The 26502-nt window shown below is 54.3% G+C and overlaps 11 protein-coding genes across 11 annotated transcripts; 3 read left to right on the top strand and 8 right to left on the bottom strand.

The window, feature by feature from the left end:
- Window positions 1-297: 297 nt before the first annotated feature.
- Window positions 298-2604, top strand: L226DRAFT_536920 (uncharacterized protein). Its single transcript, XM_067681223.1, has 12 exons — window positions 298-770; window positions 825-859; window positions 909-1075; window positions 1099-1100; window positions 1197-1258; window positions 1330-1427; window positions 1481-1568; window positions 1692-1844; window positions 1907-1922; window positions 1983-2028; window positions 2101-2165; window positions 2252-2604. The coding sequence occupies exons 1-12, from the start codon at window positions 727-729 to the stop codon at window positions 2481-2483; spliced, it is 1008 nt and encodes a 335-aa protein (XP_067533321.1). The 5' UTR covers window positions 298-726; the 3' UTR covers window positions 2484-2604.
- A 171-nt stretch (window positions 2605-2775) lies between these two features.
- On the bottom strand, window positions 2776-3612 carry L226DRAFT_466392 (uncharacterized protein; the record flags this gene model as incomplete). Its single annotated transcript, XM_067675973.1, has 3 exons — window positions 2776-2843; window positions 2901-3186; window positions 3295-3612. The coding sequence occupies 3 exons, from the start codon at window positions 3610-3612 to the stop codon at window positions 2776-2778; spliced, it is 672 nt and encodes a 223-aa protein (XP_067533320.1).
- Window positions 3613-4221: 609 nt separating this feature from the next.
- L226DRAFT_145851 (uncharacterized protein) lies at window positions 4222-6379 on the bottom strand. The gene is made up of 6 exons (XM_067672392.1): window positions 6333-6379; window positions 5684-6263; window positions 5331-5620; window positions 5187-5271; window positions 5010-5120; window positions 4222-4951 (listed from the first exon to the last, which is right to left on the bottom strand). The coding sequence occupies exons 2-6, from the start codon at window positions 5892-5894 to the stop codon at window positions 4419-4421; spliced, it is 1230 nt and encodes a 409-aa protein (XP_067533319.1). The 5' UTR covers window positions 5895-6263; window positions 6333-6379; the 3' UTR covers window positions 4222-4418.
- A 123-nt stretch (window positions 6380-6502) lies between these two features.
- On the bottom strand, window positions 6503-9456 carry L226DRAFT_536917 (glycoside hydrolase family 13 protein). Its single transcript, XM_067681222.1, has 11 exons — window positions 9315-9456; window positions 9147-9260; window positions 8644-8843; window positions 8098-8579; window positions 7842-8041; window positions 7729-7789; window positions 7623-7671; window positions 7456-7567; window positions 7164-7388; window positions 6631-7093; window positions 6503-6573 (listed from the first exon to the last, which is right to left on the bottom strand). Exons 2-10 carry the CDS (start codon window positions 9231-9233, stop codon window positions 6926-6928), a joined length of 1584 nt encoding a protein of 527 aa, XP_067533318.1. The 5' UTR covers window positions 9234-9260; window positions 9315-9456; the 3' UTR covers window positions 6503-6573; window positions 6631-6925.
- A 192-nt stretch (window positions 9457-9648) lies between these two features.
- On the top strand, window positions 9649-12354 carry L226DRAFT_536915 (uncharacterized protein). Its single transcript, XM_067681221.1, has 8 exons — window positions 9649-9960; window positions 10024-10092; window positions 10219-10284; window positions 10334-10637; window positions 10692-10900; window positions 10951-11407; window positions 11460-11711; window positions 11768-12354. Exons 1-8 carry the CDS (start codon window positions 9820-9822, stop codon window positions 12133-12135), a joined length of 1866 nt encoding a protein of 621 aa, XP_067533317.1. The 5' UTR covers window positions 9649-9819; the 3' UTR covers window positions 12136-12354.
- On the bottom strand, window positions 12238-13968 carry L226DRAFT_536914 (uncharacterized protein). The gene is made up of 4 exons (XM_067681220.1): window positions 13906-13968; window positions 13805-13846; window positions 12893-13745; window positions 12238-12799 (listed from the first exon to the last, which is right to left on the bottom strand). The coding sequence occupies exons 3-4, from the start codon at window positions 13737-13739 to the stop codon at window positions 12327-12329; spliced, it is 1320 nt and encodes a 439-aa protein (XP_067533316.1). The 5' UTR covers window positions 13740-13745; window positions 13805-13846; window positions 13906-13968; the 3' UTR covers window positions 12238-12326.
- A 167-nt stretch (window positions 13969-14135) lies between these two features.
- L226DRAFT_145648 (uncharacterized protein) lies at window positions 14136-15449 on the bottom strand. Its single transcript, XM_067672390.1, has 6 exons — window positions 15391-15449; window positions 15134-15268; window positions 15062-15077; window positions 14954-15002; window positions 14856-14902; window positions 14136-14787 (listed from the first exon to the last, which is right to left on the bottom strand). The coding sequence occupies exons 2-6, from the start codon at window positions 15240-15242 to the stop codon at window positions 14403-14405; spliced, it is 606 nt and encodes a 201-aa protein (XP_067533315.1). The 5' UTR covers window positions 15243-15268; window positions 15391-15449; the 3' UTR covers window positions 14136-14402.
- Window positions 15442-16520, bottom strand: L226DRAFT_145681 (uncharacterized protein). Its single transcript, XM_067672391.1, has 7 exons — window positions 16310-16520; window positions 16214-16243; window positions 16121-16155; window positions 15903-16069; window positions 15711-15781; window positions 15551-15645; window positions 15442-15479 (listed from the first exon to the last, which is right to left on the bottom strand). The coding sequence occupies exons 1-6, from the start codon at window positions 16330-16332 to the stop codon at window positions 15606-15608; spliced, it is 366 nt and encodes a 121-aa protein (XP_067533314.1). The 5' UTR covers window positions 16333-16520; the 3' UTR covers window positions 15442-15479; window positions 15551-15605.
- A 1556-nt stretch (window positions 16521-18076) lies between these two features.
- L226DRAFT_572857 (uncharacterized protein) lies at window positions 18077-21625 on the bottom strand (the record flags this gene model as incomplete). The annotated part of the gene is made up of 18 exons (XM_067684742.1): window positions 18077-18254; window positions 18319-18380; window positions 18435-18480; window positions 18540-18555; window positions 18608-18816; window positions 18877-18965; window positions 19016-19026; window positions 20107-20177; window positions 20244-20305; window positions 20360-20405; window positions 20468-20483; window positions 20542-20587; window positions 20960-21057; window positions 21113-21174; window positions 21236-21258; window positions 21308-21447; window positions 21502-21536; window positions 21582-21625. The coding sequence occupies 18 exons, from the start codon at window positions 21623-21625 to the stop codon at window positions 18077-18079; spliced, it is 1254 nt and encodes a 417-aa protein (XP_067533313.1).
- Window positions 21626-22128: 503 nt separating this feature from the next.
- Window positions 22129-23694, bottom strand: L226DRAFT_572856 (uncharacterized protein; the record flags this gene model as incomplete). The annotated part of the gene is made up of 8 exons (XM_067684741.1): window positions 22129-22306; window positions 22373-22480; window positions 22869-22957; window positions 23014-23111; window positions 23174-23306; window positions 23356-23516; window positions 23567-23601; window positions 23648-23694. The coding sequence occupies 8 exons, from the start codon at window positions 23692-23694 to the stop codon at window positions 22129-22131; spliced, it is 849 nt and encodes a 282-aa protein (XP_067533312.1).
- A 1096-nt stretch (window positions 23695-24790) lies between these two features.
- On the top strand, window positions 24791-25556 carry L226DRAFT_145236 (HSP20-like chaperone). The gene is made up of 3 exons (XM_067672389.1): window positions 24791-24965; window positions 25026-25245; window positions 25308-25556. The coding sequence occupies exons 1-3, from the start codon at window positions 24820-24822 to the stop codon at window positions 25404-25406; spliced, it is 465 nt and encodes a 154-aa protein (XP_067533311.1). The 5' UTR covers window positions 24791-24819; the 3' UTR covers window positions 25407-25556.
- The last annotated feature ends 946 nt before the right edge of the window (window positions 25557-26502 follow it).

The raw sequence follows: 26502 nt of genomic DNA, 5'->3' as shown, positions 1-26502 counted from the left end.
CGCCGTGGCTAGCCTATAATCTGGCCCAGCAGGAAACTGGCGTACTGCTTAAAGGCTCACTGCATCCCATCAATAATCATCGTGAACGAATACGTACTCAAAGAAGAACCGAAATTATGCCTCAGACCGCGTGCGAGCGACCTCTGCAAGTAACCCTGAAGGTAAATAGAGATGGATAGTGTCTGATGACGAGAAGGTGATGGGTAGAGTCGAACATGATGATACCACTAGAGACGCCCGTCGGGTGGCGTTGATAGACCAAAATTGAAGGTGAGAAACCACGTTGCGCTTGCACCACTCTGCTCTTCCAAACCACTGCCACTAGCCAGGCATGGCAGGGGGAATGTGTTGCCTAGACTCTTCACCCTCGTTGCACAAGTTTGAACCCTGATTACTCCGCTTCGTGGTCCCTAACGATAGTGCCCCAGCGACCGTGACGAACTGTCAAACGATTCCGGAAGCTCTGCTGCCGCCCATGTTCCACCAACACCGGTTGTGGGATGTAGACGAACTTTCCGGCTTCAGATACCCCGAAGCTCAACCATCAAGGACTTCGCGGACAGGCTTACGACCGCAACTTATGGTCCACGTGTACGCGAGGTACTTGGCTCACCCGTTCACAGTGATGTGTGCCGATGCAATCTTTACCATCACACCCTGCTCACATACATATACGAGTGCTCTTTTTGAAACATCCCTCCAGAACAGTCTCTCTTCTTCTGCACGATGTCCGATACAATGTCTGAGATAGTAGCCTATCTGGCGTCACGGTGAGGGTTCATCTGCCATCTTGTATTCTGAGAGCTAATCAGACATGATATCAGCTTTCCCTACCGGCTGTGCAGAGTATCTGCCATATGTACGCTTTGCGCTGGAACTTCTCTATCCTCATACTGACAATTTGCCAGCGCTACTGGTCTACGACACCCTACTCACAGTAGAAACCGAAGTCGACGCGTTCTGGCGCGGCGGAGCCCGGCTTCACATTCACGCCCTTCTGCACTTCTTGAACCGCTATATCCAAATAGTGCGGTTCATCGCGGAAATCGTACTGTTCGTTCCTGTTGATGATTGGGTGAGCATGATCTCCCCCCTGGCACGGTATCTCACTCACCTCTTCTTCCACTGTAGACGTGAGTTTACTGTTAAGGCCTGTTCTTAACGCTTGATTGCACGTGGGCTGACATCGGATGAAGCTGTAGCAGCTTGACCATCTTCCAAGAGGTCTGCATAATACTGCCGTACATTGCCTGGGCAGGTCAGTTGCAAATTGTGTTCCTCCATCTCGATGGTCCCGCTGACGTCCGGACCTTCCCTCCATGCATGCAGTGTTCTCGGGATTTAGGGCCTACGCTCTGTCCGGCCGCAAGATATGGCTCGGAGCGCTTGTCTTCCTCCTCACTATGACGTCCGCTGTTCCCGACCTTGTGAGTGCCGCAGCCTCCACAGCAGGTATTCAGAAATACTCACTCATGCATAGTACCAATACGCAAAGAGCCAAGCAGTCAATCTGCCCGTCCCCTTCAACTGCAGCGAGTATTTCGTTGCAGGTCCAGTCATGATTCCTCGGTACGTCCGCACCTCCAGCATTTAATCCTAGATCAGCTCGGCTAATCTGTTGTGTATGTGGTAGTGAGCTTCGTCGTCACGTTATCCCATTATGAGACACTGAATCTACATATATGTTGCAGTTCTGGTGGCAACCCGTGCCATCAACGTCCTCGGAGAAGCTATAGTGCTCGTGATGACGATAATGGAAACACGTACCGCGGGCTTTCTGTCCAGGTCATGGGACCTCTCGCGCTCTCGTCCAAGGACGATCACAGAGGTCCTCCTCAACAACGGTGCGTGCTCGTCGTGGCTCTTGACATTCTCTTGAGCCTCGTTCAACTCTAGTCCACCACAGGCGTTCTCTGCTTTAGGTGGGCACTGTGCGCAAGTCCCCCTCGGTACTCTGCTAACTCAGATGTACAACCCGACAGTATCCCGCTTCTATTGAACACGATCATGCTAGCCCTCACGATTCCGGTGCGTGTCGGTGCAGTGTCGAGTGTCCCCTCTTCTCCCTCTGACTCGTGTTGGCGGACTCACAATGTCTAGGCGTACGACGGCAGCTCGCCAATCGCTCTCAGCATCGCTCAATCCCTCGTAGGCTTCCGAGACGCGTACGTTCGTCCTATACCAGCTCGCGCGAACCGCGCGTCGAGTCTCTGCCGCATCCGCTGACCTATCTGGGGCATTGCTCTTACAGGGTCACGTCCGTCCTGATCTCGCGCTTCCTCCTAGACCTGAGCCTACTCAAGACACGCAGGTGGAACCAGGAGAACGCGACCGGGAGCGGCGACTTGGACGCCTCCGGGGACAGAACCGGGCGTGGAAACACGCTGACCACGCACTTCTCGTCGCAGCTGTCTGGAGTTACGGCTACCCTCAGTGATGTACCTCGGCCGGGCGACGGTCGCAGCGTGACCTGGAGCGACTGAAGATGCAGGGAATGTGTTTTCTTGACAATCTTGCAAGTAGCCGTAGGATATTCTACATCTAATGATTAGTGCCACTGTCGATGAAGGAGTTTGGGCTATTGTATTTTCATTCTTCCCCGAGCTTTCACCAGGTTCTTGCGAACTTGACACGGCGGGTCACATGGCAATCGCACGTGCGGCACAAACGTGTGCATGAGCATTTGTACGAGAAATTGAGATCGTAGACTAAGAACAGTATATGGCAACCTGCAATATACGCATTGGATCGGTAGAGGATATGAATAAATTCACATCAGAACTCGACAAAGTTTAGAAGACCGAGCAGCACAAGGCAAACCGAGTACGCGGACGTCATGTACCCTGCGGGCTCGCGCAATCAGCACAGGCGTGTCTCAGTTCCGTCAGAGCCAGACTCACCAGCGACAGTGAACGCGGACGACACGTCGTTCTCGAGGATGGAGTACACAACCCCAAGGATGAGCGACGCCACGACCGGGAGCAGAATGGCGACGGCGATGCGTGTGAGCTGCCAGCCTTCGACGAACTCGATGCCGTAGTCCGTATGTGCGGTGAGAACCTGCATGAACTCATGTCTGCCCTTCATCTGGTCTGGATGTCGGAGAAAGTATCGGAGGCGCATGTTTTTAGACGGGCTCACGCCCGCTGGGCCAACACGGCGGGGGTAGACACAGGTGTGGTCGGCCTGAGAAGGCGCACGTCAGTTCTGATATACAGTACATCGCCTATTGCCCGCACGGCAAGAACTCACATAAACCATAGTAATGGACCTATGAGGTCACGAATTAGCCACAAACAGGCCGCAGAATCCGGCGAGCATATTGACGTACCGTACGCTCCTGAGTGAGAACCACTTCCGCCACACGGTCCGCAGCTTGTCGTATGAACGGCTTAGTTCTCTGAGAAGATCGGCATCGTCCCAGTGGGCCTGTATCTTCAGGAAAGTGTAGCTCGAGCCACGGAACGCCTTCAGAGGGAACACCTTCCACGGAGGGCTCCAGTCATCGGAGAAACGTCGCACTGCACGCAATTCCACCGCATACGGACGACTGGGATACGGCCTCTTCGGCACGGGCGCACTGTACGATAGCGTCTGCACCTGATCGGCCATCGTTCCCTTGCCATCTTTTCCTTCGATATCAGAAGTGACGGAGTCCATTGACGCCATGCCACCATGCCGCAAGATCAGAAGATGCTTCTCGAGACCCTGCATGATCCTCCCGAATTGCATGCTCTGCTCGTGCCACAAACGGGCTTGCTGCTCCCAGTTGGCAAGCGAGCGCTCATGCATCTGTAGGAGTTGCTCGTACGGCTCAGGCACAGATGGTGGTTTAGCGATGTGTTCAGTCCGTCGGAGTTGCTCGTGCAGCTCAAATGACGGTATGGCCATGTGAGGTTGAGACGGCATCCTGGGGAAGGCAGGCTGTACAATGGGAGGCCGAATGATGATCGGAGATGGAGAAGACGAACGAGAACTGGTGCTTGAGGGTCTGGGTGGAATGAAATCTTCCGAATCCGATGATCCCAAAGAATGAACAAGGATGACTTGAGGTATCGAGCCAGTAGGGATGGGAGACGTGCGAGTTTCTGAACGTAAACGTCTGGGGGAGCCTGCATGACGCTTCGATCAGACAACACATCAGCCTGAAATAAGTTGCCACCTACGGCTACGACTCCGAGAGCGCCTCGAACGTGCATCTACGCTATAACAAGCGATGGGTAGTGGGGCGGCGGATGGGTAAGGCGCCATGATGAGTATGGGCTGAGGCTGGATGATTGGGGGCGAAGGCGTCCTTTCTGCTCGTTCTGAAGGTACAGCAATCACTTGAGGTGATGACGATACAGGTTGGGGCGAAGTACGGTTGTCGTTCATTGAATCCTGGCGACCGGGGGAACCTGAGTGATGTGACAGTAAGGCTACATTGCAGTCGAGATGGGTGGTGACTTACGACTATAACTTCGAGCCCGCGTACGCTCATGAGACCGAGAAGAAATAGACGACTTCGTGCTGCTTAATCGCCGGGCCTGGCCATCGTTGTCATCGTGCACTACGTTCTCCGCGTCATGTGCGCGTTGCCACGTATGGTGCGAGATGATCGACTGGCTGCGGGACCTAGGTTTCATGCGGAGCTGCTGTGGACCAGGCGAGTGCTCGCTCGCATGGTGAGGGATAACGATGCTCTCTTCACTGGTTGCAGCAGCGGGCGGTCGGTACTGTTCTGAAGACTTGTAGGATTCCCAAGATCGACCGCTGGCAAGCATTTCATCTGAATCACATGGCCTTGCGACAACAGACTTGAGACTGCTACTACGAGAGCGTCGGTCCTGCTGCTCCGCGCGGTCGGCGAGACGCGATACATGATCAAGTTGTGTTCCACTGTGCGGCGAGGGTTCGTCATGTGCGGGTTGGTCAAGCGAGGAATGCGAGGGGCTTTCAGCACGATCATGGACTGAACTTCAATGTTAGCTCCGACGGTTAGATCGCGGTCGACACGAGAGCTGACATACGTTCGGAAGGCTGATGATATTCTGCACCAGGTAATGGAGCATGCGATGATGCGCTCAAAGCCAAAGAGCCCGTGCGAGAAGCGGGCGATGTCGATCTATGACCCAGGGCATCTATCCAGGGAAGCGAGTCGCATTCAATTCCAGAAAGGTCCCGGTCAACTAGTATAATGCACATACATTCTTCCATCAACGCGTGAGACACCCCTGAGGTCATATCGATAGGCCAATCATTACGGGCGGGGGGAGGCGAGAGGTCACCGGACTGTCAAAGTTGTCAGTGAACAGCTGGGGCCCGGTATTCGACAACGAGGAGGCGCATACCGTGGCGCGCCTATGATGACGGTAATGATCAATCTCAGTCCAGATGATGTCCCCACTGTAGGGGGGGATCTCGACTGCGGCACCCTGAGGTATCTCGGCCGTGTGGGGTGGCACGATTACCTGAGCAGGGGGCACACCAACGATGGTGGGAGGAAGAGCCTCCGCTGGAGGTGCGGTCTCGGGGAAGCATGGTCCGGGTACCGGAGCAGCGACAGATCCAGGGGCCCTAGCAGAGATGCTGTCCAGACCAATTCCGGGACCACCCTGAGATGGCTTGAAGATGGATCGATCTATACGAACAACCGTGGACTTGCATGAGCAATGGTATGAGCGCTGATGTGAGAACGACGTACAGTGTTCATGTAACCGATCGTAATCCGGGGACGCGTATGGTATCGTATTGCGCAGAGAACCATGACCGAGAAACGGATATCCGACACCCAGGCCGTTTTCGAGGTCAACTTGCCCTGCCGAGCGCTGCTGTGCGATGTCGACAGCTTCGACGAGTCTCTGAAACTCCTCTTCTTCCTGCTCCTCGCGTGCCACGGAGTAGCTGTTACCCATATCCTACGACGACAACGCTTGAGATGATAGAAGCGCTAGGGGGCACTCGCAAGCCTGCGGGTGTAAGGCACCGCCGCGAAACCGCAGTGGTCGGACTGGGGTCAATGGTCCGATATATATCGGGAGCACAAGCGCCTGTAATCAGGTCGGCCATTCCCACAGAGAAGAATGCGCACAGCGTTGCGATGCTTTGTTCCCGACATGTATTCTGATTCAGGGCGGTTTTGGCAGGGAGTACGTCACCTGCAATATTGAGCTCGAGCGAGCCCATCGAGGCGATATCAGGCTGTCCTCGAAGCGTACGATGGTATTGTTTTGCTTGTGGGATCCGGTGCTGAGAAGCTCGGCTGGACACAAGGAGGACATATTCTTGAGCATATGGAAGTTAAGGAATAGTCACGGGCTACACATATCAAGCGTGATCACGTGCAAACTCACCACAGTTATCCGCCGAGGTTGACCGTTGTACAAGCTCGAGAGAGAAGACGGCAGAGAAGCATTGCCTGCTGAAAGGACCAGTAGCTGCAGCTGGAGGAAGCATACACGACATCTAACATACCAAGTTTGCACAGGGCCTAGACTCAGGTGCCGCGCTTTGGGCTGCGATTCCTCGGTCTCACGCGGATTTCAGGCCTTCGCCTCGAATAAACAAAACTCCCCGAGTCCGCACAGGGTTGTCCTGGGTAGACACATCACGGTCAACGCAAACTAATCCATGCGATGGCAGGGCACTCACCTTCTTATCCCCTCAAGGCGACTCCAGGCGTCGTCAGAAGTTGATCAGCATGGACAACAAAGGAGTTAATGAGCGACGCGGAGCTCGTAGTATAGTCTGAGTATCATAGTCTATAAACGAGAGGAGTCGACATAACGAATGTTCTAGTCTAGTAAGTAGCTGGTAGTGGGTGCGGTCTACAGTCCGTTTGTGATACACTGCTAGCTGGCGCGAGCACGAATGTCCATCGCGTTAAGAGTCCGAGGGTCAAGAGATAGGATGCGTCAGTCCGTATGCCAACCAAACCTACACCACATCAGAAGTCCGAGTTGAACTGCGAGGCCAGCAACACAAGCGCAACGGCGAGCGCGACGGGAATTGAGTTCGCCACGACGCTCCGGAGCGCAGAAGAGCTCTGGCCCTGCGCGGCCAAGTTGGAACAGATGCTCCCCGACGCGCTCAGTGCCGAGGTCGGCAGAAGGACCTAAATGGCGTCACGCCCGTCAGAACAGCACAGAACACAGGACCGGCACGTAAGTGTGAGAGAGACGTACCTGCGGCGCGCCCGAAGAGGCCTGGACGAGGACGCCTCCATTGCTGTCCGCGGTGACCTTCGAGCAGGTGAGAACGTCCACGAGGACCTCGTTGGAGGCGTATCCGGCATCCGGAACGTTCCATGTGGTGGTCGCGCTGGACCCGTTCCCGACGTTCGTGAGTAGTGCGAGGAGAGGTGGCTTCGACACCGCCAGGGTGGACTCGGATACGGCATACAGCCGAGCCTGTGATAGCCCAAACATAGCGTCAGTCGAGCTATGTAACTGGAGGATGGGGATATCATGCACGCACGGAAGTGGTGAGGAAGCTGCTGTTAGCAGCGATGGCGAGACGACGGGCGCCGTTGAGAATCTTGACATGCGTGACGAGAGTCTTATCCTCCACGTATCCCGACAACCACAAGCTGCACAGCAGTCAGCGATGGCCTATCTGCGCAACGACGCGATAGAGATACTCACGCTTCGCGGTTCGCGGGATCAGCGCCCCCAGTGTAGCCCTGCTCTTGACCTAGATGCCAAACGCCATCAGTGACAACAAACACGAAACAACGCGCGAACTGCGAACCGTAGTAGAGGATAGGGATACCGTCTTGCACGAATGGCCAGGTCATGGCGTTCTTGATCAGCTAAGGTGGATGTTCAGTGACTATATGCGCACTGCAGGCTGAGAAAACATACCGCTTCGTCCTGGGTGAGTGACTGGAAACGCGGCTGGTCATGGTTCTCGAGGAACGAGCCGGTCATGAGCTCGCCATTCTTGTAGGACGACTGCGACTGCCAGACGGTGGCGGCGAGAGCTGTGAGGTTTCCGGTGTTGTTTTTGAAGGCGGCCGTCAACGAGAACCAGGTCGGGTAGTCGAGGACGCTATCGATGACCTCTGCCGGGAGCAGATGTAAGCAGGCCATTTAGCTGTTCTGCATCCGAATTGCTTACTAGTGTAGTCCGCGACGTAGCTCGGCTCCTCGTCCAAGACCTCGCCAATTGTGAATGTGCCTGCGGACGAGGCGAAGTCGGGCCAGAAGTCTTTGCGGACGTGCTTCACGGTGTCGATACGGATGCCATCGATGTCGTAGTCGCTGACAAGGCCTTTGATCCAGGAGTTCATCTTCGAGACAACACCGTCATCCTCAGTGTTGAGGTCAGCGAGAGGCACGGTCTTATCCCCGAGCCAACACTGCTCGACGTTGGTCTGGTTGGAGTAGTCGGTGATGAAGCATTCGGTGTGGAAGTCGGATTGGGTAGAGAATGGCGAGAAGTCAGAGTAGTCTGGGGGGTCGGTGCTGGAGGCCATGTGGTTCACGACGACGTCGACCATGAGGTACATGCTACGTTTATGGAGGGCTGCGCTGAGAGACTTGAGGTCGTCGGCGGTGCCGAACTTGGAGTTCAACGAATTGATATCCTGAGTCCAGTAGCTACGTAGAGAATTGTGAAAACGTTGTGCACAGACAAGATGGCAGACTATATGCGGGTACCTACCCATGGTATGCTTGGCCGTAGGATGTATTAGCCTCTATGTTCGCGACGACGGGGGATATCCAGATCGCGTCGAAGCCAAGGTCCTGAATGTAGTCGAGCTTCGAGATGACGCCCTTCCACGTCCCGCCACAGTACTGACGACTGTCCGTGTTGCAGGACGGGCCGGAGTCGTCGGACGTGGCGAAGCGATCGGTGACCAGCTAGAAATTATGTTCGGCATCACGAGCAACCCACAGGTCATTCAGATGTGGTTTGCATATCGACATAGCCTCGCGGCGATCCTAGCAGACTCAACTAGGGGACTTGCGCCATGCTATAAGGGAGATCTCATCCAAGAGACAGCCGAACGGAGCTTGTGCACAACGGCGGCTTTCGATTTCCCTTGCGGAAGATACAGCCCGCAGCGCCAACTTGTGTTGCACCACCAGACTACACACGCAACATAGCCCAACCCCAGCCAACGCGAGGTGCTACATCGATACGCAAAGGACTGCACGACGAACCTGGTAGATAGTCCTGTTCTGCCATTCCGCGGCCGTCGCCGCCAGAGCCGAGGTCGCGAGGAGAGACGCGGTGAAGAGACGAAGCATTGCACGTGTATTACGTCTCCGAGGCGACTGCAAGGCAGTTATATGCGCGTCCTGGAGGAGTCTGCTAGGTGTCGCGCTCACCTATGTCAAGCTGGCAACGGTGATGTTGCAGTTGTCGCGGATGTCGCGAACGTCACGCTCGACGGGCAGAGCGACGGCAAGGAAATGGGGAGGAAGAAGAGACGAGCTGAGTAACTCGGGGGGATGTCCTGGGCGTGCCGTGTCCTAGCCGTGTCCTTATATACTCCGGCCATGACTGCCCTCGAATTTGGTGGAGTCGAAACAAGTATTTACTCGACGCCTGGGCCTACCAAATGTGGCCCTGCGGTGACCAAATATGGGTCGGACGAGGTTACGTAATAGAGGCGGCTTCGACTTTGCGAAATTCTGGGGTCACTCTTCGCTACTTACCACTCGCTCGACACCGCCCTCGTCGTGCTCGACACCACTCTCGTCGTGCTCAACACCGCCCTCGTCGTGCTCAGACTGTTCCCCATCGATCTCGTCGTCGACAACGAGCTCGCTGTATGCTGCATTGGACGAGTCCCTTAACCGCTTGTAACCCACAAGTATGAAACGCCCTCAAATGTCCTCGCCGCCTAGCCAAGACCACGCGCAGACCAAGCGACAGAAGGTCGAAGAGGTCGGAGAGGAGGACGGTGGAGGATGGCAGAAAGTGGAAAGACGAAAGTCGAAGAAGCAGAAGAAGCAGGAGAGCAAGCATGAGGTACGTGGTGCCGGCTGCTCAACTTACGTTGTCCTGACTCTCGTCATGTCCACCACCTACCAGGCGAGCCCTCCGAAGTTCATGTATGCGAAGGCAGAGATCCTGAGACGACGAGAAGCTGTGGGGATTAATGTAAGTCGTCAATCTCGTTCGCCGGGTTACTATAAGCTGCCTGGGTTTTATGCGGTGCCACAATGATTCCGCTACAAGCCTACCTGCCGGTATGTGCGCGATGAAGCTGAATATTTTGCTCAACAGGATGTACGAGAGCTCGTCTTGCACCTTGTTGCCGATGCGCCGCCACCAAGTTGGGTGAGAGTTGAGGTACGCGCTTCGTTTCATGTGTCGGTATGTCCTGCTGACATCGCACCAGAATCCTCGCTCGATCAACAAAGTTGTCGCCCTTCTCATTCCGGGCCTTACGCCAGACATCCTCCACCTCCCGCCTCTGCCGACGTCAGCGACTGCGAATCCGAACCTCCCCTTGCAGGTACCCTTACCACAGGCGGACGCGACGGGTACACCGGGCGTGCCGTTTATTCAGTCTACGTTCACGTACGCATGTCCTACGCGAGCGCCAGGGGACCAGTTCCGCATGCATTCGGTCCTGAACGCGTTCTTCCAAGGACCCGTTACCGGCGAGGAGAAGAAAAGACGACTAACCGACCGACTTCTTTGTGAGTAAGCCATTGATTCTGCTCCATCTCCTTCTTACACCAGGCCGGGCGCAGCAGAACGGGCACAAGAGAAGACCCCCATACGATACCTCCTTTCGCTCGAACAGATGATTGAGAACGGCTATCCAATACCCTCATATCTCGCCGAAGTCTTCGATAAGCCGCCAGGGTATGTGGAGACGAGGGTCGAGATCGTGGACGACACATTGTTATCGCCCCCGAGCAGCAACACGCCCCGCATATTCGCCATGGACTGCGAGATGGTGCGCATACAGTGATTATATGCATGCTCAATGTGCTGACGACACGACAGTGTATGACCGAGGAGGGGAAGCAGCTCGCGCGGGTATGCCTGATAGAGTACGCTTCTGGTATCGTCGTTTACGACCAACTCGTCAAACCCGGCAAGCCTGTAACCGACTACCTCACGCGCTGGTCCGGTATCACCGCGGAGGCGCTGAGCCAGGCGACCGCGACGTTCGAAGAAGTCCAGGCGCACATTCTGTCTGTGCTCTCCGGGACCCCCACGCCGATACTCCTCGGACACTCGCTTGAGTCCGACCTGAACGCGTTGAAGATCTGCCATCCGCGGTGCATCGACACCGCGCTCATCTTCCACCATCCGAGAGGAAGGCCACTGAAGCCCGGGCTCGCGTGGCTGACGAAGAAGTGGTGCGGGCGGGACATCCAGAACCGAGGCGAGGGCGGACACGACCCAGAGGAAGACGCGAGGGCGTGTTTGGATCTGCTGAGGAAAAAGGTCGACAATGGTGCGTCGCTCTCGTGTTGAGCGTGGCTTGGTGGCTGATGGTCCGTGCGCAGGACCGGGGTACGGCGAGTTCAAGGTCGACATGGAGTCGATCTTTGAGCGCATGTCGCGCTCGCAGGTCAAGGGCGCTCCAGTTAGGAGCGCGGTCGTCGACCATGGGAACCCGAGCGCGTGGCATGGACAGAAGGCGACGACGTGCGTCGCGTGCAAGACCGACGCCGAGGTGCTCGACGGGCTCCTCACCTCGCTGGACTCACACCAGTTCCTCTTTGGACGGTTCACCGCACTCGCGGATGCTCGCGGATGTATGTATTCTACTCTCGTGGTCCCGGTCTGCGCCTCTGACACGACACGTATGTAGGGATAACCCCCAAGTCGTCCGGAGATCCGTTCCTCGACGCTGTTACTGCTGCCGCCTCTGCTTCCGCCCCATCCCCCTCTGCCGATCTGCCGGCCGTGCTCTCCGCGCTCGACGCACAGCTCCGGCAGCTGTACGCTGCGCTCCCGGCGCGCACCGCCGTCGTCATCTTCACCGGCCACTCGGACCCGCGCAGGATGGCGGAGCTCAACGCGCGCAAGGCGGCGTTCGAGAACGCGCTGAAGACGGGGACGAACGTGGATGAGCTGGAGAAGGAGGCGAGGTGGACGAGTGCGGATGGCCGCGAATTGGAGGAGGAGGTCGAGAAGGCGAAGAGGGGCCTGTTGTTCTTGGGGGTGAAGGGTGCGTGAGCAGGTCGTGGCTGTGGCTGCGGCGAGTTGGTGTTGGTAAGCATTAAGAGCGGTCGTTTGATATCAATCGATCTATGTGATGGCCTTTAGGCTTTGATTACCACTGTTTTGCAGGTTCCCATAATGGACATTGTCGAGCGCACAGTACTACAGCAGTCAGAGATCTACTTAGCTTAAACACGCTTCGAGTATCACAGGACAGCGAAGTCCAGCCGACCGGTTGTATGCGTCCTCGGCAACATCTTTTTGAGAAGACCCATATACCCGCCCTGCGAGTTCATATCCACACCCAACGTCCTCAGTAACACGTATGGCGGAAAGTCTCCCCATGAGTCGTTCCCTCCCACTTGGACTACGCACACCACACTGGGCTTCCGCACCTCAGATCCAAGGCTGACAAGCGCATCGTCGAGCACACCCCAGTTCGACATCCTCGCGAGAGCGTCCGTCAGTGCAGAGTCAAACGGCTTGCCGTCGTTGGCGAACTGAAGCACGACCGTGGTGAGACTTTGGGGCGCCCAACGGAGAATCTCGGCGTTGGCGGCGAGCATGGTGTCGAAGATGGAGTTGGGGAAGTCGTCGGAGAGCATGGCCCAGAAAGAGAGCCGCAGCTCCGTGAGGGAGGTGCAGAGACGGAGGCTTGGTAGTGTCCATGCCGTCGGTGCTGTGAAAAGAAAGGTAGAAAGGAGAGGATCCGTGAGCGTGAGCGTGGGCACATATAGGCAACAAAAACGAGATCGGGGGGAGTCTAACTCACACACTGGCTCGTCGAGGGCGCGGATGGCTGCGAAAGTGACGTTGAGGTTGAGCTTGCGCAGCGTCTGTGCAAGGTCCCCGATGAACCCATCCGGGGAGTCGCTGTCGGATGCCATGCGGGAGAGCGCGAGGGAGAGCTGTTGCAGCTCGTGAGCGGTACGGTAGAGGTCGAATGTCCCTCGGTAGCCGTTCCAACGCTCGTGCTCGTCGTGTTCGTTCGCGTGGAGAGTTAGTTGTCGTACTCTTGGGGGGCGTGGCACCCGTATAACAGCCTGGTCCTCGTCAGGATTCTTCCACCTGTATCTGACGAGCGAGATGGTGAGCTCTCCGATCTCGGAAAATAGCTCCAAGAGATCGAGCATGGGTTCAAAGGCCCTCTCTTTGGTTGTAGATCGACTGATAACGAGGTCGTCCAGGCTCCTGACGGAAGCGGAGAGGTGGACCTCGCCCAGAGAATGCCGAGAAGAGAGCGTGACACCACGAAGACTGAGCCGCCGGAGACACGTCAGGCGGGGAAGGGCGAGGAGGAGATCTTGCACTGCGGCCTCCGGCGGGTCGTCTTGGTCTTCATCGCCTACGATGAAGAGTTCGACGATGTAGGAAGGCGCACAGTCCGGTTTCGTGGTAGAGAGCCATTGCATGAAGTCTGAAAGGCCTCTGCCTGGCCGAGCGAGGTGGCAGTATGTGGAGTAGAAAAGGTAGTATCGGCAGGACGCGAGCCACGCTTGGGAAACAAGCGCACAGGCTCTGAGGGTGGCATGATCGTCGTAGAGGTGGTCGATGATGTTGTCCGCAATTTCTGCCGGGAGAGCGCACGTCCTGGTCGGATCCTCTCCGTGCGATACCATATTTATCTATCCATCCCAGTGCCTTTAGTCTATGACTCCAGAGCGAAGACGACAGGTGCGCGTACCTCGCCGTGTCCCTCGGAAGGCGTATGCAAGATGTAACAAGGCTACTGAGTAGGAGCGACGGTATAAGTGTCCTCTCAATGATCACCGTAGGATTGCGTACTCGACGGCTCTGTGCAGATTGTGCGCCTCGCTATCCGGAGAGGACCGGAGAAGATGCATGCTCGATATACTGCCACAATGCAAATTCCACCCATGGTCCACCACCTTGTATGGTCGAACAGAGGTTTTGACGGAACGAGACGCACCTGTGTTTGGAAAGATCCCCGATCTTACGATGCCTCCGTTACAAGACACGGCGAGCCTTGGTTGCGAGGATAGGATTCCATCTCGAACAAAAGACGTGATGAGAATTTCCCTGCCAGTTGTTCACAGGAGGATCTACAGGTCAAAGGCAGATATGTGAATGAGACAACCTGGACCTTGGAGAGGATGAAGACGAGAAGAGGGTAGCATCCACGGGTAAGCGCCCATAACCGAGGATTGAAGCCGATATAAGTACAAGGTTAGTAGACTAGTAAGACGACGTAGTAACTACTTTGTAGCTGGGTACAAAGGTTTCTTCTGTCCTTCCACTTCAGTACCGCAACCACTACTCAGCTAGACTGCATGCTCTCCCACTCTCGAGCTAAATGCAAACCTGAATGATGACTCCTCCGCGACGTCCTGAACCTGAATGCCATAGTCTTCCCGGCACGTACTAAACCCTTTGCTGCCGGTCGAGCTTGAATTGGTCCTACGATCCTCCTCCGACTGTCGGATCTCCGGCGGGCCTTCTGTGTCTGAGACGGGACCGCGGTCGGTATTCAGCGAGGTCGTAGGGATGACCATAGGGCCGGCACGAGACGCCGTCGGCCGGACGAAGCTTGGCACGTTGCCGTGGTCCATAGAGAAGTGTAACGCGTCATCGTTGTCGACCCTCAACTCACACTGGCCCGCTTCATGCAAGTCCAGTAGAAAGCGGCAGATGAGGATTGTCGTGAGCCTGAGTGTTGGGTTGCAGGGATCAGATGACGGTGAATTTGAAAATATGACGCGAGGCAACGAGCGTACGGTTCAGTAAAGAGGATCACGAAGCTCTCGCCGCCAGATGTGAGGATCTAATGCGCGATTAGCATTAACGTTCAATATGCAGCAATCAGACGACGTACAGAAGAGAGTGTGAAACTGAGTTGCAGGATGCTCAAGATGGTCAATACTCTGTTGAGGGGGCAAGGTGAACGATGTTGATCAATACGGGGATAAGGCACGAATCTCACATGAAGTATAGAGTACCTAGACCAATGCGTAGCATCAGTATAGTATTGCAGCAGGGCCTAGTTGTGGCGTACCATTCCATAGCAGAATGGAGGGGAGCGACCGACGAGGACCATGTGGGCTGAGTGGGTTCACGATGGGTCGAAGTGCGGGACTGCGCCATGTGAGGATGACGAGGAGCATGTCGGAAATCGTTACGCCGCTCCTAGCTACGATAGAGACTTCAGAAACGTTAGCCCGGCATCGGGTGGTCATGGATCGCAACCTACATCTGTAGAGAATACCCATGAATCAGTGTCACAGAGTAGGATCATGTGAGTGAATGACGAACGTGATCGACTGCGTGCTACTTAAGGCGACTGCAGATACACATCCGACAATTGGCTCGACGAAACCCGTGAAGTCGAATGCGTACTGGGCCTGGTATGGACACCGAATGAGTACCCTAGCGTTACAGTAGTCGAGTGCCGGATGCTGCGTCCGAGACCTACCAAGTTGGTTGCCAGAGGCGCTAGGGAAAGGACGAGGATGAGACCGACGATCGTTCTATTCTTGTATAGTGCGAAGGCCCGCATCCCGGAAAATGCTGGACGCAAATGCCATCAGCTCCAAGATGAAGCGTTGGAAACGGAAACCTATGCAGCGACGTACCTGCTAGAGGAAGATATCGGGCGTAGTCCACAGCCGAAAGGACCTTCACCAGTATGGCGCAAGTGAAGTCGCTGGGGCTCTGAGCGTGAGCAACCATTTCGCATACCCTTGAAGCTGAAGCGGGTTACCTCTGTTGTATCGCTTGTACGTGAGATAATTTATTCGCTCTGACAGAAGCTCGGAAGTGCTCACCTGAGCAGATATAGCGGGGAACATCATGAGGATGCTGAGCACGTTGTAAACTAACGCGATGTATCTCGTTGCCACATAGAGAATTGAAGCGCTGCTAGTCAACTTGCTTGTGCGGAACAGCTCGACTTCGCGGTCCAGCGTTATAAGGTGGTCGTAGAGAAGAAAAACTAGGAATGTTCATCAACATAAGCGAGACATGGATATTTGAATGAACTGACTTCTGGGTGCCGCCCCGATGAAGGTGCCGGTTTGACTAGTCAATTGAGACATCAAATCGGACGTTCACAGCGTATCTGAGCAAGAGGACATACTAGGACTTGTAAAACGTCACAATATCAAAGCTGTCCATGGTTGAGGTTGAGTAGGTGTCGAATGGGAGTGGCACTGGCAATGGCAACGCAACGAACCTGCACATTTTATGGTCCTCCATTTACCTCCGCAGTACAGGAACTGAGGTTCCCGACGACATTGGGAGCCTTGTAGCACTCATGGACATTCCTGCGAGCTGAGATCAGTACTAACGGTGAAGTGCAAACCACACCTTGACCCCACGCGACAGTGATCTTTGAACCGAGATGCCATCTCTAGGGCGGTGAGAGCGGTGACGGCGGGAAAAAAGCCGAGCCACAAACATCACGCGCCGCCCTTCGCGCCGTGCATCGAACATCAATTTCAACCACATCCACATGGATATGGTTCCACAAGCTCTGCAAGCTTTGTAGTTTGTCCTTGTATGAGGCTATGAGCCTAGAACGCGACCGACGAAATCCCGCTTGACATTGCAAATGGCGGCGGCCTTTACAGAGATCATGGATCAATGAAGTAGATTCGCCTTGAGCCTAGTGGCACCGCCCACTATCAAGTTCAATGCCGAATAGAATGTTATGATCATATTTGCGCTTGGAACGTGTCTATCCTGACGGTGGTGCGATTCACTCACTTCATACACAATTATATCATCCATCGCGGTTTGAGGGGCGTAGTGCTGAGTGAACATAGCACACCTATATGTTGCACCATACAGATACGCGTCCATTGTGAGGCCGGAGGAAACCGCATCGCGTCGAGGCTCGAGATATCCTGCAAGTTCGAGACGAGAGCACAGCAAGAGCAGGAGGGAAAGGAAGAGTGGCGCCCAGTAAGAAGCGGAAGTCAAAGAAAGAGTAAGTAAGTTGAAGTCAAGTAAGTAAGCGGAGTTTAGAAATTCGAGACCTCTGAGACTAGTATGTACTTGTTTCGAGTCCTCGACGTACTTCAACTCGCTGAACTCTGACGAGATCTTGACATAGATCATGCGATATGGGAGCCGGGGTTTCATATAGCCCGCAAAGCTCCTCAGACCCGTAATCGTATCAGACGTATTTATCCCATGGTGTGGCCCTCCCACTGGCGCGAGGGAAACGTCACGCTCGCCGTCGTTGAAGCTTTCCATCTCGCTCTTCGGACGGACGTCAAATATATAAATGGCCTCAATGTCTAAGAGCGAGGGGTTGCGCAACGGAATGGCCACGCGGGAGCCCATAACGCTCAACATGACCGGCTGCTCAGGCCACTGCGCAAGCTTGAACACTTGAGCACCACGGTCAGGCCTCACTTATCCCATAGCACGCATCGCGAGCAAGCGGGCGCAAAGTCTCTCCAGCTTCGCCGTCAGTGGGACGTCGGGAGAATCATTGACCATTCCCGCGCGGTCAAGCTCAAGCCTGTACTGGATCGCAGCGTCGGAGATGATCAAACTTCTTAGCGTCTCGCAGACCTTAGGAGTCAACGATACTGTCAGCATGATGATAGAGCGCGAATGGAAAGATCCTCACCCTCGTTCATCTGGTCGCATCGCCTGGCTTTAGTTCCGCCAGGACGTTCAGTTGCAGCTCAGCCGCAACTTGGAGAGCAATGTGGGTCCGGTGGCGCGAGGGATTATGTCAGGAAATGTGGCAGGGTTCGCCAAGTCGCCGCGTGAGACGAGCTACAAATAGTACATCCGAATCATTGCGGCGCGTTGATCAGGATTCACTGAGTTGCACAGCCTAGACATCCGAGTGGGAAGCTCGAACGCATGTTGTGCACATGCCTTCTGGCTTCGGCGTCCCCACCTTGTCCTGCACGACAAGTTCATCTTGATTCGAAAGTCGTTCCCGCTCACCAAGCCATGCTCTGAGGGTGGCACGATGATATCATTCGGTCTCAACTGCGCCGCCCGAATCGTCACATTCGGGCGACGCAAAGGCGACATACGACAATTGCGACGGGAAGCGTCCCTCGAGCGAGTCGTCGCGCCCACAAGCATCGTTCGCCTGGATTCTGAGCGCACCCAGGTCAAGTAGAAAGCGCGAAATCAATATAGATGTGATGCTGTAAGGATGGAATCGCGTTAGAACCTGTAAGGTTTGGCAGGGATTAGGTTAGAGAGACGTACGAGTCTCTCAAATGCACAACGCATTGCCCTGCGGTCAGAGCGGAATTGGAGTTATTAGAGCCCTGCAGAAACGGAAATGTGAGCCAATCAATTAGACAGGGAGCCCATGTACGCACTGCGATCGTCAGGGACATTGCGAGTATATTGAGTACCAGCGGAATGCTGGAGGACGCAGTGGCATGGTCAGTGATTTTGAGAGAGGTACAGCTTTGTACCAGTACCTGAAGCACAGAATACCTGAATTGAGTGTCAGAAGGTGATGATAATTGCGGTACGACACACATCATACCATCGGTGAGGAGAACTTCAGCGATCGACCGACGTCGAGTCGGGTCCCGAGCATTGAACGACCCGGTGCGTATCCTTCTCAGTGTTATGAGGAGTACGATACCTTCTCCCAGCACAGCGGTGGCGCGTGTGGTCCACAGAACTAGTACGCATAAAACGGTGTGTGAGTACTTGCTATCGAGGTGCCGCAGGAAGGAAGTTCGTCGCTCACTATCAATTGAATAGTGAGTTGAGGAATTCAGAGCGGCATGTGTGCACGGAAGAACGCACCGAGGTTTCAATACTACGCCAGGTGGGAGAGGATTGCTGCAGTAGAACGGAGCGGGCAAATTGACGAAATCGAAATCGGCGTATAAGTACTGTGATCGCATCAGTCAATTGTCAATGGATTCGATGTCGGGGAGCTCACCACATTCGGGACTATGGACGTAGCACAGAGTATGAATACGAGAACTGCTAGACAGATGCTCCTACTTGTTAGAGCGTATGTCCGGAACGCTGAAAATACTGGGGAGCGCAGATTTAACAAGTTAGTTATGATATTTCAGCTGGGGTAAGCATCTTACCTGCCCAGGCGAGGTAAGGCAATAATGCGCAAACAATAGATAGCAAGGGGATACTCTCGCATCTATATAGGTTTCCGAAGGTCAGTGCTGAGAGCTGAATATCAGCATATCAAAATATGTCTGCCGTACATCTGAAACCGCTCAGTTAGCTTCTACATGGCACAAACGACTGGTACCCACTTTATTTCGCACAGGAAAGAATAAGAGAGTTGCAGAGATTGCTGACAGAATCATCAAGTACCGGTTGACGAAGTATAGGATGCTGGAGAGTTTCACTCTATGACGCCAGAATACGGAGAACTCGGTGTCGAAAGTCAGGATACAGTCGTACACCACAACCACTTGAGAAGTGTCAGCATACAAACGCAGGACGCATCCGGGAGAGCATACCAGCGGAAGATATAATACAGGCTCGCAACGGAAAGCTGAGAAGGTATCAGCTCGGCTCTGATCGGGTACGGAGACACGTACGTCGACTCTAGGTATGTTACAGAGGGTTGTTTTGAGGTCATAATGGAGCTCTAGGAGTTGGAGCACCCATGTCGAGGAAGCCGCGAGTTGGGGCGTGAGGGAGCTATATGTATAGCGACCCCCATCTGTCAGCGCGAGCAGAAGATGGCGGAGATGAGCGGTTGCGTACAACACGCCATTGCCATAAGGTCCAAGCTCTCGTCCGCTGCGCTTCTCTGCATTGATTCTCACCCCGATCAGCGTCTATCACCCAAACCACCGCCGAAGACACCGCATCGGGTGAACATACCTGATTGGTCCGGAGGGAGTGCGGAAGTGTGGACGATGGCTGCACCGCCATCTTTGGGTCACATGGCATTATTCCATCTTTACAGCACCCTCGAGTCGTCGAGCCCGGGCGACGCGAAGGTAACATATGACAATTGGGAAGGAAAACGTCCATTCGAGGAGTCGTCGCACCCACAAGACTTGCTCGCCCGGATACTGAGCGCTCCCAAGTCAAGCAGGAAGCGCGAGATTAATATAGACGTGATCCTGTAAGGACGGAACTGCGTCAGATCATCCTTGACGTTCCGAAGAGGTGAGGTCAGAGCTACTCACGCGTCTCTGATGAAAGCAACGCATTGCCCCATCGTCAGAACTGTACCCGATCCGTTGTAGCCCTATAAAGTTCGCTGTGTGATTACGCAGTTAGGAAGGCGGACGCACACACGTACTGCAATTGTCAGGGCGATCAAGAGCGCGTTCAGTAGCAGTGGAACGCTGGAGCAAGCGTCAGCATGAACATCAAGTCGGACAGCGACAGCGCGAGGATTCTTGCGTACCTGAAGCACAGAACCCCTAAAATCCCGTGATGTGCGTCAAGATGGTTCCGGTAGTCGGACGGCGACCCACTTACCATTGGTGAGAAGGACTTCCGCGATCGAGCGAGGCTGCATGAGGCCCTGGACAGTGAACGGGCCAACGTGGATCTTCAGTAGCGTGATGACGAGCACGATAGCTTCTCCGAGGAAGGTGGCGGCACGACTTGTCCACAAAACTTGTAGAGCTTAAGTAGGCAGTGGAAGAGACAAGACCATCGTTGCTTACTAGTATCAATTGAATCGTGAGCGTGAGGTCCTAGTGAATAAGTATACGGAAAGGCCGCACCGAGGTTTCAAGACCGCTTCAGGTGGGAGAATACCGCCCGTGCAACCATACGGAGCTGGCAGATTGACGCGAGCGAAGCCGGTGTATACGTATAGATACTGGCGTTGATTAGAGGGAGGGCCTTGAATGAGGGACAAGGGGAGTAGGACGGGACGACATGGACCTACCACATCCGGAACTAGGAACATAGCATTGAGGACCAATACGAGCGTAGTCAGATATATGTTGTGGTCCGCCAGAGCGTATACCCGGAAGGCCGAAAATACTTCGCAGTCAACGTTAGCGAGGTTATTTGCGACGTAATGATGTTTGATGCTTACCTGCCCAGGCGAGATAGGGCAAGAGGGCGCAGACGCTACCGAAGACCGAGATATTTTGGCAGCTGCGTAGCGCTTCACCGTCATTTCTGAAGTCATTAGCTTAATTCGAAGCTTCTGACGTACATCTGCGAATATTGAGTAAGCTTCTGAGTAGTGAAGGTGTCAGGTACTCACTTGATCTCCGACAGGAAATACCAGGAGTGCGGCAGAGATGAAGGACATCATCTCGACGTAGCGATTAACGAAGTATAGGGCACCGGATAATTTCGGCCTTTGGCCCCAGAATACAGAAAGCTCGATGTCAAGAGTGAGGACACAGTCGTATACCACCAAAGCTTGATAATTGTCAATTCAGAGACGCACTAGAGGACAGCTCCACAAGGACATACCTGCCGCAGCCATAGTGCATAATCGAAGCGGAACGCTGGGGAGACGTCAGTCAGACTCTGACAGAGACGGAGACACTCACACTGAGTCCAGGAACAGTACAAGGGAGTCGCGCTCGGAGGCCATGGTAGAGCGCAAGGAGGTGCACTCATGTCGGGTCGCGTATGCTTGCGGAAGAGAGATATATACACCGCGACACTGGCGGGTCCACACATCTATCAGAGTGGTCGGAAGGTTCAAGGCGATGATGAGCGGCTGCGCCAAAGGAACCCAACTTGACAACGCCGTGCTGTAAGGTTCAGCACCCGCCATGATGTAATCTGCATTGTATTTCACCCGCGATCAGCTTCATCATGCCAGACAGCGCCGAATACACCGCAACGTGCGAACATACCTGGGTAGTCCGGAGAAGATTTCTTGAGGCCGTGCAGACATCCTGCTGGGCGTGCGGATGTGGTCTAGATCGACTCATTGTCGGGTGTTTCCGCTCATCCAAAGCGCAACCCAGGGCACCCGTCCGGGTTACCTACCTTACTCCTCGGTTGCAGTTTCGGCGCGATACCAGCACAATTAGGCTTGTCTCGAATGCGCGACCGCTCCGGCTGACCAAGAGCGATGGCAAGGATCTATTATTCGGTCTCGACAGCACCCACAGAATCGTCTAACTCGGGCACTGCGAAAGTGACGTACGAAAATTCCGAAGGACAGTACTCCGAGACCGAGTCGTCGTGCCCGACAGCGCTGCCCGCCTGGATTCTGACCATCCCCAGGTCAAGCAGGAAGCGCGAGATCAAGATGGATGTGATGCTGTAAGCCCAGACCTGCGTCAGATCATCCTTGATCGTGCCGTATATAATAGCAGGGAAAACTTACGCATCTCGGAAGAATACGATACACTCACCCATGATTAGATATATAAGCGATCCGTCGTAGCTCTTGATATTCAGGGCAAGTGTGAGCACGTTCAGGAGCAGTGGGATGCTAGAGAAAGCGTAAGCATAGGTACTGATTCAGACAGCTGTGACTCGGATGGCGTGCCTGAAGCAAAGAATGCCTGCGATGGGGTGTCATTGAAACGCAGCTTACATTTCGAGAAGACCCACGCACCATTGGTGAGAAGCACTTCGACTATCGAATTAAGTTGCGGCGAGTCCGGACAGGTGATTGAGAGTCTGCGTATCTTCAATAGCGTTATGAGAAGCACGATCGCTTCTCCGAGTAGTGTGGCGGCGCGCGTCGTCAATAGAACTTGCATATTTGCCACGACATGTAAGTACGGGAATCATAAGCATACGGAGAGACCGTGGCGTACTATGAACTAGATTGTGAGCGGAAGGTTATGGAGCAGGAAGTGTACGGAAGGACATACCGAGGTTTCAATACCGCGCCAGGCGGGATAGCAGTGCTGCAGCTATACGGAGGCGGTAGGTTGATGTTCTTGGACACTGAAAATTGGTACTGTAAACGCTTAAGCTTAAACAGACTCTGAATAGGCAAGGGACCCTGGAACTCACCACATCAGGACCTACGAACGTGACATTGAGGAAAAATACCAGTGTTGCTAGACATATGTTGCGATTCGTCAGAGCGTATGCCCGGAAGCCCGAGAATACTACATGGCGTAGAAAGGACAGGTGAGTGACCGGCGACACTACAACTAGGATCGGCACTCACCTCCCCAAGCGAGGTAGGGCAATATCAGACAGATATTCCAAAAAATAGATAGGCTCGCGCAGCTGCGAAACATCAGCGCACCAGCGGTCATCACTACTAGCGACCAACGTGAGCCGGGAGGAGCGACGTACGTCTACAAAATCTTTGTCAAATATTGAGCGAGAAGAACAACTTATACGCACTTGGTCTGTGACAGGAAACTCCAAGATCGCGGAAGAGATAAACCGCAGAATCTGCAAATAGCGGTTGATGAAGTATAGGATGCTGGCGAGTGCAGGTCGATGACGCCAGAAGACAGCGAGCTCGGTGTCTAGGGTCAGGAAAAGGTCGTAAACCAGCAATGCTAGGTTAAAATGAGCCAGGAGGATCAGGTCAAAGGCATCAAAAACCCACCTGCGACGGATAATGTACACAGTTGGATCGGGAGGCTGATGGGACGTTAGTCCAGCTCTGACGGGAGACATCGACCCTTACTTCGACTCTATATATAAAACTAGGTCGGAGGCGTTCTCGGAGGACATGATGGAGCTTGGGACCCAAATGGCCTACGGGGCCGGGGGTAAATATACCCTCAGCGAATTGACCTGACTGGGACTCAGCGCGCATCTTTGAAAGTGAGGCGAAAGACATGGTTTCGGGTAAGCATACCTGATTGGTCCGGACCACGTCAGCCATGTGTTGAGAGGCTTCGAGGGGCCCATGCAGTGTGTTCGAGGGAGCTGATTTCGAAGTAATAGTGTGCGTCGTTGATAGTTCGTCAGACAGATATCGATGAGGCCCCGGGGACCTCGGAGAGTGGTAGCAGTGCGATCCGAGAAGGCGTGGAGTACAGCTCAACCATATGCGAAGATTTATCCGCCCTCCTAGCCACGGAGGCATGCGAGTTGTATGGCCTATACGTGCTGCCACGTCATTCCGAGCGTTCTTGGATGATGAGAACAACTTTCGATCTGAGTTGTCATCATGAAGCATGGAAAGTGCAGCACAAGACGTCTGTCAATAAATCATAATAGCTAGCTGATACGTCCGAGGTTTGCGATGGTTGCAGTCGACAAGAGGAGATTCGGAACTCGGTGCGGGCGGCTCGGATGGGAAACACCTTCCGTTTACACAGGAAACCCGTTATCGTTTGCCTATTCAGGAAATGATTATGAAATGGTAAGTGAACTGTTAAGCTCTATCACTCGCAGAAAGGCTGACGAATCTCCGGCTACTGCACCTCTCTAGGCTGAGGAAAGGTTGCGAGAATATTTCCTAAGGCTGAAAAGGTTCAAACGTATAATTGAGCAAAGTATCTAGAAGTTTGATTCTTTCCTCCAGATTACTTACCATTTCTCGTGTGCGGAAAGGATACGTTCTTTGCAGTGTTATGCATGAGTACTCACCGCCCCAAACCAGCGTCTAAGCTGGATTGTTCTCGTACAATCGACATTCAGCTGCGCTTCCAGCCTTCCGCCGACTCTTCTCGCAACTCCTCACTCCTGTAGCAAGTTCGAGAAGCATGGTCATAGGGCGGCTCGAGATGAACGTATATTTGGAGGACACAAGAGATATAAGAGCCTCGTACACAGCTGCCGGGTCGTCAGAATTCGCTAGTCGTGCACATTCCGACAAGTTCTCACTCGTCACCGCCAACATCAACGATCATGTCTCTCGTCAACTTCTTCAACAACGACCCCTTCTTCTCCGAGTTCGACCGCATGTTCGACGACGCCTTCGACCGTCGCACTCGCGGTGGCTCCGGCTCTCAGGTTCAGCGCGCCAACAATGCACCTCGCGTCCTCCGTCCGAGGTATGTCGTCCAAGTACCCTCGCTCACGTGGTAGAGGCTCGAACTGACTCAACTGCCCAGGGTTGACGTCCACGAGGACAAGGACAAGAACCTCGTCACCGCGACGTTCGAGCTCCCGGGCATCAACAAGCAGGACGTGAACATCGACGTCCGCGACAACGTCCTCACCGTCTCCGGCGAGTCCAAGCAGGAGACGGAGAAGAAAGAGAACGGCTACGTCGTGCGCGAGCGCCACTTTGGCCGCTTCTCGCGCTCGCTCCCCGTTCCCCCCGGCATCAAGGTGAGTCGTCCACTCTCCGCGTGCTCGATGTGTTGACATCGTGCTGACGCTTGTGTTCGTAGCCTGAGGAGATCAAGGCGGCCATGGAGAACGGCGTTCTGACCGTCACATTCCCGCGCCAGACGCCTGAGCAGCTCCCGCAGAAGATCACCATCGCTTGAGGGGCGTCGTCGACTCCGGTACACGGTGTTGTCATCAAAAACTGCCATGATGTCTTAGTTTTGTCCTCGCGCTGTATTTCTATCACCACGAATCTTATGTACGAATAGCCAGTCGAATGATTATACCAAACGCAATCTCGTTCCCTATCTCTGGAATGCTCATCAAATAACAATTGGACCTGACGACCGTGAACTTCAACAGCATCCTCATTAGCAGAGGCGGTACCTTGAGTAGCAGAGACCTAGAGTAGATGGCGGGCGCATGTCGTAAACGCGGACGACAGGGTCCAAGGAACAACGACAGCGAAATTTTGAGGGAGCCGCACAGACGAAGGTTCGGAACTGGGTGCGCCGGTGCGTCTGAGATAGACCGTATCATGTTAGAATCATGCCGCTCAACGCTATCGCAGGGTTTGTAAGACACTGCCAGACGTACCCTGTTCTCGGTGTTGGTGCCGGTGCCCTAGCCAACGATCGTCTTGTAGTCTCGGAGGTGCGCGCCGAGCGTGTCGTAGAGCGCCACTCCTGTAAACATGATCGGAGGGGAGGACCATGATGCGGACGGTTCGGACAGGGTCGTAACCGGCTTGTGAGGCTGTATCGGGGAGTGCTCCAGCGACTCGGACGTCGTACCACGGGTTTGCCTCACTTCCTCGCATTTGCCGGTGTTCGTGTACAATTTCCAGAGCAATCGATATGACAAGTATAAATAAACGAGGACACCAGAGACTTAAATAGGAATTCGAGAGCACTATGTGGCCATGGCATCCAGAGGTCAGTATCCGAACACGAGCTGCGAATTGAGATAAAAATCTACCTGTAACCTGCGTCAGGCTGCCGCCCAGAAAACCTGCTGCTCCGCGTGCACATGTCAACCCCGCAGCTTAAACGACATGCGACCGCTAGCCCATGTCTTCGGTAACACTCTCTTCAGGAGCGCAATCCGTCCGTCGGAGTCCTCCGAGGCGGGGATGTGTTCCTGGTACTCGAATACACTGCGCGTAGAACTGACGAGTATAGAATTGCAGTCGACCATCATCAAACAGATTATCTCAGCGCGCTCTCGTTCAGAGAGCGCGTGGTCAAAAGTGCTCCA

The sequence above is a fragment of the Lentinus tigrinus genome, assembly GCF_003813185.1.
Source record: "Lentinus tigrinus ALCF2SS1-7 unplaced genomic scaffold L226scaffold_21, whole genome shotgun sequence".
Classification (NCBI taxonomy): domain Eukaryota; kingdom Fungi; phylum Basidiomycota; class Agaricomycetes; order Polyporales; family Polyporaceae; genus Lentinus; species Lentinus tigrinus.
Note: the sequence above shows the minus strand (reverse complement) of the source record. Positions and strands in the feature narration are given on the sequence as shown.